Source organism: Amphiura filiformis, chromosome 3 (assembly GCF_039555335.1).
Source record: "Amphiura filiformis chromosome 3, Afil_fr2py, whole genome shotgun sequence".
NCBI classification, from domain to species: Eukaryota; Metazoa; Echinodermata; class Ophiuroidea; order Amphilepidida; family Amphiuridae; genus Amphiura; species Amphiura filiformis.
Genome location: NC_092630.1, coordinates 85,777,173 through 85,789,425, shown reverse-complemented (window position 1 = coordinate 85,789,425; position 12,253 = coordinate 85,777,173). Strand labels below are relative to the sequence as shown.

Genomic DNA, 12,253 nt, shown 5'->3' with positions numbered 1-12,253 from the left:
CAAGCAGCTGCTAATTTGTGAAGTGCAACATGGTAATGTTGAAAGCAGAGCTATAAAGCTGATCAGCTTTGATAGCCTTCACTCACTGACACATGTGTATCAACATAGTGAATCACTTCATTGATGATATAAATAAACACACAGCCATAAGTAACTCTACACAAGTATGAGTCAGTCCATAGAATACTTACTCGTTCATAATTCTTGTATGGAAGGAAGTTAATGAGGAGAATTGACAGATATGTCAGACATTAGAATCACATTGGAATACATGTGTTGCTGCTAAACTACTACATGAATGAAAGAAGTGTATGGATTGCCAACACAACTTACAGTCACTCAATACTTTTTCTACCTCTCAATGTTGTTTCAACTGTACTTTGTTGAGTTTGTTCCCTTACAATGGGCGAAAATTATTCAGTTTTTGTCACTTTTTGTTACAAATTAATAAAGTTCCAACTTACGCTCAGATAAATTCACATAAGCATGTGCCAGTCACGCATTACGCAAACATGCAACTTATTCTTAATGAAATACCAACTTTCATGACCACAATCCAATTATGCAAGTCTTTTTAAGGAAATTTTTTCAATACATTTTAACATTTGTACTTAGAAAATGGACTGTTGGGTAGATTGCATTCCTGTAACCCTTTCCAAGTACAGGCTTAAATTAAGAGAATTGAAAATAAAATTATCAATGAATAGACAAAAATAATACATTGATAAATCTTAGAAATAAAATCTTAAAAATAAAATTATCAATGAATAGACAAAATAATACATTGATAAATCTTAGTTTGATTTAATTCTTTTCTTTTAGATCATGACTCTTATCCACATTGTTTCTACTATCCACATGAATGGAACTATGCGGAAATTATTTCTGCTAGGATACAGCAAAATGAAACAATGTTTAATTAATGTAAAAAGTGATACTAGATTCCAGGAAATTTCATGCTCTTTAGATTGTCAGGGCAATACCCATCAAGCCCAGGCCTATTTGAAGTTCAATGATGTGGGCATATGCATTTCTGTGCAGTAGATGCCAGACTGTGAAATGGACTTTCTGTGGTAATGATAGACAATGAGCTATTCCAGTTGAAATCCATACACCCCTATGGAAGACATGACTTTAATCTGCCAATCAAGGAGTGTGAATTTTGAATGAAGTTACCTGAATGGGTGACTGCATTTGAAATCTACACTCCCTGTATGGTATAATATGGTCATGTTTTCAAATTGGGATGTATGGATTTCAACCGAAATAGCCCAGTGTTGGGCTAATATATATGTGCTTTTGATAACCCATGAAAATATGACGTTGTATTGAAATGTGTGGCTACTTGTGACCAATTGGACAGTGTGTGAAGTCATGAGTTGAATGCCACAACACCAGCTTTGAAATTGAGTGAATAGAAAGAATGGTGATGCTATTCCAGTTGAAATCCATATACCCTATATGGAAGACATTACCTTTATCTTCTGCAGAGGGAGTGTTAATTTCAAATGGAGTCACCCATTCAGGTAGCCCCATTTAAATTTCACACTCCCTGTATGGAAGATTAAGGTCATGTCTTCCACAGGGGGATGGATTATGGTTTTCAACTGGAATAGCCAAATGGTTAAAAGAAAAGAATGCGATGACCAAAAACTTACAGGCTTCCTGGTTTTTGTTTGCTCAAAGCTTGCCAAGTGCTGAAACAAATAAAAAAAGATGTAAATTAGAGCAAGTTTATACTGGAGATAGAATAACAACAATTACATAATATAAACTGATTGTAATATAGCTAACACTTTTACTGTTTCCGTGCCTTTCACTAGTTTCCTGCATGTACAGATTAGAGTTCAATGACTGAGCATGAGATGTTTTGAGGGTATTAAAATATCTTAACATTTTGCTTTTGGACCTGAGTAACATATTCCCAGGTCCAAGCAATATGTTTAGATTTTTTCACAATACTGATGCAAAGACATTATTCACAACTTTAACCCTAACCCAACCCATGTTTTTTTGGCTATCGAAAGGGTAACAAGAAACGAAAAAGGAGAGAAGATTGACAAAGAATCCACTTGGCACCCCCAGGATTCGAACCTCGCACCCCTCGCAGAAGATCCCCCACCCACCTGTAACCACAGGGGTTATGCTGGCCTGGCCAGCGATTCCTGTTGGGTAAGGGTTAACCGTCACTTGTTTCTTTAATTATATCTGTATAACAGTACTATTTTTTAAAAACCAAAATACAATTTTAACTTTATCTTTCCTTTTCCCTCTAAAAAATCAAATAGCCGATCTGCTGGAGACCAATTACAACGTGCTAGTTCCATACCACAAACAGAGGTACACTGTTAACTATTAGTAACTGCCCATCAAGTTCACGTTTTGGCAGGTAAACATGTTTGATTGGGTCTCATGCATTGTGTATATTCATGAGGTTATATATCACCAATGATATCCAATCGTGGAGCTTGTGTAGAAGTGCAAGCATATTGTTTTTGTCAATCACACTTGTCAAAAGGTTTTTTTCAATGTAATTACTGTATTCAACTTATTTAGCACTCTTCTAATAAGCACCCTATGAACTTGTCTTACTTTAATCTATCTGTTTAGTGTACCCTTTTCAGTTCTGACATTATACCATGAATTGGGTCAGATTCTGACTGAACAAATATCATGAACAGATGGCCGGCGTTTTAAGTTTTAATAATTTTGGTTTCTACTTTACAAGTGCTTACCATTCCATAATTCTGTATTAATTTTTGCATCCTTGTTTAGCATACAAAAAGGCCATAAATTTGTCATTCATGCAATATCAATGAGCTCTCTTATTAAAATTTGCCAGGAGTGCTAATTATTTTGAATACATTACATGGAATAGCTGTCAAAATTTCACACCCACCACTTTGTAAAGTTCCACAACACTACATGCTCGTGGATCAATAAAGTCTCCATCAACGTTTGGTACAAGATCCAGCTCTAGTCTCATGTTGACCCAGTCTATGCAACGGGTGATGTCTGCTTTTGCCTCTCGCATTTGCTCCTGGGGCAGCTGACCTGACATGACCTGGCGCCGATAATCGATCAGCTTCAGCATGTTGTCTCGCAAATCCTCCACCCATAATTCCTTGTTCTGTGTGTCAGAGATGTAAATACATGTAAGTAATTACCAAAGATATTATAATTTAGGGCTCCTAAGAATACACAATTGCATTGTTTGCGGCGCGATTTGCGTATTTTTTTTTCATTCTTATGTTATTTTAATATTTTTTCCGCAGATTTGGAGAGTCCCTTGACTAACATGTATACTATGATCAGCTTGTAATAGGTGAGAATTATTCGGTTTTTGTTACTCTGTGAGTCAATAAAGTTCCAACGTACGTGCTGCAATCATATGTGGTTGATTGAAAAAAAATAAAGAAAATTTGGACAAAAATCACCAAAAAATTACAATTTGTATCCACAAGGGGCAAAAATGTAACCTATGTTCACTTGAGAATCTATTTAAGGTTGGTCTTAACCCTAGAATTATAGATGAACTCCAAACAGTCCCAGCAGCATCCGATAATAAGGGCCGATCATTCCATGGCATGTATGCGACAGACGAAACTGCCACACACATACCGCATATTTTTACAGTCTTTTATGTAAACGTGAAGATGCGAAGGCATGCAATGCTGGCATGATGGTTAGATACACACGATCGAACAATCGGCCCTCATGAATATGCAAGAATTCACAGCATACAATGCACAGGGACTTTGACTGTTGGAAAATAGTCTGTATTAGTCTATGGTATCACCTATGCCAACTTACCAAGAATTTGGTTTTGAGTATAGCATTCCATTCTTTGAGTACCACGGATACTACCTGTGTTATTGGTGAGCCACCGTCTGGGGACAGGTTCTTTAGGCTGAAAAAACAACAAAGATAATAGTATGAAATTGAGAAACATTCATTCTGTGGTAAATGGGCTATTCCAGTTGAAATCCATACACCCCCTATGGAAGACAAGACCTTATTCTCCTACACAGATGGGGTAGATGTCAAATGGAATCACCCATTCAGGTAACCTAATTTGAAATTCACACTCCCTGTGTGGAAGATTAAGGTTATGTCTTCCATAGGGGGTGTATGGATTTCAAATGGAATAGCCCAATTACTGTCTGCAAAACAACATCAGAAAGATTTGCTGATATTGATTACAGTGTTAACATTTGAAAAAAAGAAAATACTTTTGAATATACTTGCAAGTTTGGCACCGCTGAACCATACCTTTGTTTGTATGATTGTTTGTTTTTATTTTACTTCATAATAAAGATAAACCCTCTTTTTTAGCAAAATCTTTCAAAAATTGTACATTCATAAAATGGTTTGTAAAACTCTTGTAACTTGCATAAATTCAAAGTATGCTAAGTACAACTGACTGACTTTCAATATTGGTATCTGTCCAAACATTCACTTCCTCTTTTTCTGGCTAGAAATGAAATAAAATATGCATGTATACCTTGGCTTTGATAACCTTTCTGGAATACCTATGGTTATGTTATGTTATGATCTCATATGAGAGAGTATATTTTGTTTTTACATTAAAGTGTCTAGCATGAAACCTGTCATAAAGTCTGTCATCTAAATAAACTTGCACAGAGAAATCAGACATCGAAATAACAGAATGTCATGAAGGGAAAACATCACTGATTGTATTTTATCAGCTAACATTCATTCCACCTTTCCAACCATACAATGAACATAATTATTTGAGTACCACAAAATGTTATGCTACAGTGATGTGACCTATGAATTATTGATAAAAACAAACAGTCACAAGGCATTTTACTTCCTCAATTTGTTTCACTGTCAGTTGAGTTCATGTACCACTTGGTATGGCAATAATTGCACTATAAGCTTCAGTGATTACAGACGGTTTGTAACCCAGAAGTCTAATTATCCACACATGCCTGGTGATGTTTTATTCATTGTAAGTGTCACAACCTCATCTTTTTTGCATACATTTGAATTCACAGGTAATACTAACTGCACACCATAACCCTCTCCACACGGGTGATGACTGCAGACAACAAGTTTCAATTTTATTTTTTTTAATTCAGAAATTTCATTGTAAATTTTCATGACCATATTTTAAATCAGCATGAGAAATGCATTAAAATGAGTACAAACAAGCCTAGTTTTGGTTCAGTGGATCTTATCTCCTGATATTTTGAAAAAATATCTGAAAACTTGGGACTTTTTAAGTTAAAGCCTATGACTAGCACATAGAGCATTAAGGCTATTTGGAGGGTTAATACAGCCATACTTTCTACAGTTGCAGCTGTTTTTGCAAGTAACAACAACAGTATTTGCAGAAGGCAGTATCTTAAATATGATTAAAGTATGTCATTTTGTAAATATTGTACATTATATAATTGTGGTTCTTAAGTTAAGATACATTTGAGACCAATCAGAAATGGCAACTTTTTAAATTAAAGCTGTTTCCTTCACTGCAATTAGGTTAGTCAAATAGCAGCTTGCTGGCCTAAGGTGGTACTATTCCCAATAATGTGCTTCCCCAACCAATGTTTAGAAAACATTATAGAAAACAAGGTATGTGACACCAATAGAATTGTGTTCAACTTCAATTCACATTTGGCATGCCAAATATTACAATCCCTTGCTTATTAATTGCCAATGGATCAAATATATACATTTGAGAGAAGATAGTATCAATAATTGTGCCAGGCAAAATCCGGTGAACCCTCCAAACTATATACCTTTAATTACAAAATGCCGCTTCAAAACAAACTCTAGTCGTTGGAATCTGATACATATAAAAAATGGGGCACTTATCAGCTAGGCCACAGGGAGATGCATACAAAATGCTTGCCATTAAAAACCTCTATGTACCACATGGAAGTGATACAAAACAAAAATACTTGGCATATCTTTCTTCATAAATATAAGCAGGTAGGTGCTGATTAATTTCTCACATTTCACACATAAATTGGAATACAAAAGCGTTGTTTCTGAGCTAATTTTGATAAAGTATCAGGTGGCTCAAGTATATTGTGCTCCACCTCCAGAATTGAGTGCATAATCCAGGAGATATTACTTACAATTATGTATCACACCTGCTATATCCATTATATCTAGGCTATTATTTTCACATCCATCCACTACCGATGGTGGATCTAGCTCATCTTAGGAACTTGTTATGGATGACTGCCATGAACATACAATAATAATGTTATTCCATAATGTGCAGTATGTTTGAAAATTCCAAATGCAATTTTATGAGATCTCCTTTAAAATCATAATGATCACTCATTTAACAATACACATTTATACAAACCTAATACCTGGAGTGTTGCTGCATGTATGTGATGCTTATTAATTTTGAATGATTTTGAAATGTGAGAATTTTTATCTCTGAAATAATCACTAGGTACAAAAAGAAAATAAAGTCTTGTGGTTCAGGTCCTTAATGTTTCCATTACGCAATTATGTAGCTATAAATTTTGTTTAACAAATGTTCTAAAACATTCTAATTTGATGGTTGTAATTTCGCATTTCTATAATTACTCAAGAACCCCAGCACACATTTATCAATCTAATTAGCCTACTTCTACACAACCTGTCAGCATTAATTTGACACCAATTACACAATGTGATATTTATCAATCCGAACATTACACCCTCAAACTGCACTCTAGACATTTAATGTTGTCGTATCTGCTGTATACTAATTGAAAATCCCTAAACAGATTCCACTGAAACAACACAAACCCTAGTCTAGTGCAATGATCTCAATTGCTTCCAGATATATAATATGTAGGCTATTATAGTTAACACATTTTTACATGAGACCCAATGGGCTTTAACTGAAGTGTTGTAGCTAGAGATCATAGCTGGCTATTGACAGCATGTTTTTTTTTCCTTTCCAGTCCTGTGCAGAAGACAATAATAAGTCAAGTCAGTGTTAAAAGCTATGCAATAATGGATTTATGAGCTTTGAAAATTGACACAATTATTATTTTGTCAAAGCACATTACTAAGTGGTTCCATCAATTAGGGCATGTTTTGAGAAGCATTTTTCCACATGACTGGTGAGCAGTAATTGTGTAAAGCTGCCTGGCTTCAGACATCTGATCTATAGGTAGGCATCTATATGATTGGACCCTTGATACTAAATAGAGAAAAAACATCCTGAGCTAGCTAATTGCAATAGTTAGGGGTTGTGCAATGCAACATTATGATCCAGAGAGTAAAATTTCCAAACAGTATGACAAAATTTGTTTGCCCCCTTCTCACTCTGCCAAAAAATCCTTTCTCCGCTCGTAGTCTGCCAAAAACCTTTGTCATCCTTCATTATATGCCAAATTTCTGGGAACCCAATTTGCAAACTTTAAATGGTCTATGTTTTGCGAGCATAGCAAGCAGGAAATTTTGCACATTAGAATGTTTCTGTACCATTTTAAAAGGGGCCCGCATGTGGGTGCCAAAAAAAACCCTCCCCCTTTTGACCAACAAAAATTGTTTGCCCCACCTTTTTTGGCTTCCCAAAAAATTGTTGTCCTCCAATTTTACTCTCCCCTACAACACATAATTATCACACACAGTCCCTTATAGAATCAGATGAAGAAAATAATACTGTTTTATAGAAATATGTTTCACTTTAATATCAGGAGACTAGATGACACAAGCAAATTAACTGAGTAATTGTAAGTGATTAACCAATGATATCCAAGGTACATGTACATTTCTATGGTTCACACTATTGTCAAAAGTGACAGCAACAAACCTCACAGTTGAGGAAGGACATAGGCCTAGTTTCACTTTGACAAATGTGTGAACCATAGAAAATTTGCAGCAGATACTCAATACACGATGTTATGAGTCTAATTTTTTCACCTATTATAAGCAGAACAAACTTTAGCATGAATTATTATGAAGTTATAATGGATTACACAATTAATATTATAAATTATTATAAGATCCAATTCCAAAGTACAACCAAAGTGAAACAAGCAGGATATTGTGCTTACAGAGACAACTAAACATAATCATGCTTGGCAATTGCCAAATTACACATGTAATACAAGTTCAAACTATCATGACAAGTCCAATAATGGCTAACAGCCAACCAAAACTATGAATCATTTTTCAACTCAAAGTTAATACTAAACATATGACTTCAAGAGATGTTGACATAGGTGCCTGCCCTAGCTTGATCATCTCCTTGTCTTGTCTTGTTCTCAGTAAATTATTCAATTAGTGCAAGTAGTTGTCCATTCCATTGGGTTGGCTGGCTGGATGGCAAGTCATGTAGTCTGACTGCTAACACATAATTGCTGGCCGATATAGACAAGTGATGAGTACCGTATGAGGCAGGCAGAACTAATGCCTAACAAATTTGTACTCTCCAACATAAATTTTCTTTCCACACACATCTAGCTAACAAATACACATGAAGAAAGAAAAATCTCAAAAGGAACAAAGACAAAAAAAACCAAGAACAAAGCAAAAAAACAAAAGAAACCTTCGCTTGTTATTCTCAGCAGTTTGTTGAGAATCAATGGGACATACCAATCACTGAAACAAGACTTTCTCCTCCCCATACACTTGTAAACAAATGCATCAACTTCTCTATCTCTCTCACACACACCCCCCTACTTGTAAATAGATCCAAACGAGGACCACACACCGTGGGCCTCACACACATACCCCCACACACCCCACCAGACCACTCCATAGCCTGTCCTATACCCTCTATCATGTCTATAGGTGGACCCATTTTATATGCATTTTTACAGATGTCCTGGTAATATCCAGCAGCCAGAGGACATCCACGGTCGGAGGTGTGTCCTCGTTTGTAATGTGTGATTCCATATGTAGGTCCTCATTTCAGGTATTTACAAATGCACAGGCACCTACTCACACACAATCACACTGTCACTCTCTCACCCCCCCCCCTCCCTGTCATCCAGACAGCCCACAGTACATAGTCAATTTTGATTTATTGAACTCACAAAATGAGAACGCACCTATTGTTAGAAGCAACAAAGCCACAGACTATAGTCTCCTTCCTAAACATTTAGTGCATGATTATTCAGGTAACATACTACACAGCCTATACATGACAATGTAAATGCTTGGCAACAATTTCATCCTACTGCTTGCTTCAGTAAAATAAAAGTCTAGCTATGAGCTACACTGGATTAGTTTTAGATTTGTGTTTATAGGCTCACTATTACCCCCTTCTTCATTACCCCTGCATCAGAATTTGTCCATTTTATCCTATTCCTGTGAACAAGGCATGTGAGCTGCATGACAATCTTGATTCTACTGAGCTATGCCAGTGGGATTTTGAGACAATATTTTTTCTTCAGTCAAACAGTCTGTAAAATAACCGATGCAAAACTTTAAGGTGATTGACAGCCTCATCCCCCACTTTACGTCATCAAAATGCATATTTTTATATCAGCTGAAAGCTCATGTATTTTTCTTTTTAATATATTGAAATTAAGCATTTCACAGCAGTATATTTCCGAAAAAAATCATCAAAAAACTGTCGAATCAGTGTCGACTGTGGTATACCATGAGTAATAAGACTAATTCAACATTTTTTGATATCATCTTCGAAAATACACCGATTTGAAACTCCTAATTTCAATATGTTAATGAGAAAAATAGGGTATTTTATTTGATATCAATATATTACATGATCATGATGATTATCATGAATAAAAAAAATGTAGATTACCAGTATCATGCTGTATAACTGTCAGTAATTCCATTTAAACAAATTAGTCATATTTACAAGAAACATTTGTGTTCTTTTTGCATGAATGCTTGAAAGGGACAACATTTTTGATTTTCCAAATACATGAAGCAAGATGCATTTTTGGTCTTTTCCTCCATACTGTTCACAGAGTATCTGCATATAAATCATGCATTTAGTAAATTGTTCTTGGTATGCTTATCATCATACTGTTTTTAACATTTACCTTACAAATCACAAGAGAAATCCATACAATGTTATTTCCTCATCATCATTTACCCCCGCCCGCATTTCCCCTTCCCATTTAGTCCCCTACCTAGACAGCTACTCCTCTTATTTAATATGCTCTTTTTGTTGCCCGGTAATCCACTGATTCCCTCTTGTCATACAAGAGCGACTTTTACTGGCAATAAGTAGCATTATGTGTATTCCCTAGTGACCATAGTATAGATGGGTAAACCTGAGTGGGAAACCTGGCGTACATGTTGTGAATATCATATGATGACATGGGAAGGTGGTTACCTGATTGTCAATGACAGCAAACACACCAGCAAAGGTCACTAGGCACAGTACAGAAATGTCCCTCCCAACATGCATCACTCCAATGCCTCTATAAACAGCAAGCAGGTAACATTTGATGCTCTCCATGCTAGCCATTGCCTTCAACATAACATTTTCTCAAAATATCAAGGGCTATCTTAAGAACCACTGAACCAATACTAGGCTTGTTTGTACTCTCATGTTAATGTATTTTTATGCTGATTTAATTCCAAATATGGTCATGAAAAGTTACAATTCTGTAATTTTTTAATAAAAAAAAATTGAAACTTGTCATCTGCAGTCGACACCTGTGTAGAGAAAGTTAAGGGGCACTTTATGATCTACAGCATCATCACTTCACTTTTAAATCAAACAAAAGTTGAGATTCTTATACCATCAGAAACCTAGGACTACAATGTTTGTGTACATAATCTTTGTTACAGTGCAGATTTGGTGATTTGGCAAAGACATCACCTAATTTGTACTTTCTGTCCACAGCCAGAAATTAAAACACAGTGGCGTATTAGGGGACTGCAATACACAAAAATTTAATGTCAAAATTACCTCAAATTTTGAAAATAAGCATTTTTTTCATGGATATCTATTGAAGCATACCCTAAAAGAGGATGCTAGAATCACAAAATGCCCCTTGAAGTGTTGAAAAAATAAGACAACTGCTTCAATGGGAGCTTGAGATAAATGGTTATCAAGTATCGCAAAGATTCCATGTGTGATGCACCAATGCATCATGGGTAAGCCTGCTTAGCTGCCGTGGTCACTAGGCATAAACTAGATAGAGGATTTGAAATTCATGACTATGAATTTTCATCCACAGAGTTGGCTGATTTATTATAAAAGATGCCAATATTAACAAAGATCCAAGAACTCATCAATTAGAATTTTTTTTTATCTCTCTGAATCATGCTTTGCATCATGATTTAATCACATTTAATTTAAATAAATTATCTTCAATAATAACTGCTTTTACAGTTTACTCCAATATGTAAAGCTAGTTTGAGTCTGTAAAAGCATGAATTATCTCCCCAATTTCAGCTGTTAATGTCTAGATAAGCTTGACATAAAGCATAATAATAATTAGTTTTTTCATATTGCCTTCCTACAATTTTCCTATGTTTAAAATAGTCACTGTGATATTATGTTATTTGAGACCCTTTATAGCCCTAGTACACAACAGATACCTGAATATATGCAGGATTTGAGTATGAATTATATAGTGATTGTGTGCTTTCAACACTCTGTATCATTTGATGCCTCTACAAAATTGATAACATTTAGTGTTATTAAAATGATCACAAATTACTCTTTTTATATATAAGTCTTAGCATGTTTGTGTACTGATCATGTGAGTTAAATTTGAGATTTACAAACATGTATATCTGTATATCCGAGTTCTTGGTGACCCGAGTTCTTTTGTATGTGGAATTATACTCTTCAAGCATTTGTTATTTCACCCAATTTGTTGTCACTTACCAAACAGTATACTTAATGTGACCTTTGTTGCAAAATTCCTGAGTCAGAATCATTTATTTTCTGTGATACTATTGGAGGGACCAAGCGGTGTTTGCACTCAATTGTTGAGACAAATAAAGCTGAGCCACAAGAGGAATGAGATGGATTCTACAAAGGAGAACCCAAGGCTTGATACAATGTATAAAGAATGTCATCATGTGCACGATTTTTTCTCTGGAAGGGAAAAAGGTCCAAAACTATCGTTTTGATACATTATTGGCCTTAACTCAAGAACAGCAAGACCTATGGAAATATAAAAGTTTCCTTGATTCATATCCTATCAGATCAATGTATTAATATTTAGAAGTACACTGTAATTAAATGATTTAAAATTGGACAAATATGGCTGCTTCCATCTGACTGCCGGGGTGTGTCTTTATGTGTATTCAGTTAAAATCCTACCAAGGTGTT

The 12,253-nt window shown here is 35.3% G+C and overlaps 1 protein-coding gene across 1 annotated transcript in view; it reads right to left on the bottom strand.

The window, feature by feature from the left end:
* Nucleotides 1-12,253, bottom strand: part of LOC140147572 (dedicator of cytokinesis protein 3-like) — a 122,700-nt gene that overhangs the window by 65,253 nt on the left and 45,194 nt on the right. The window contains exons 5-7 of the mRNA XM_072169352.1: nt 3,814-3,910; nt 2,900-3,130; nt 1,659-1,697 (exon numbers count right to left, since the gene is read on the bottom strand). Coding sequence (XP_072025453.1) covers nt 1,659-1,697; nt 2,900-3,130; nt 3,814-3,910 — 367 coding nt within the window. The remainder of the gene's footprint in view (nt 1-1,658; nt 1,698-2,899; nt 3,131-3,813; nt 3,911-12,253) is intronic.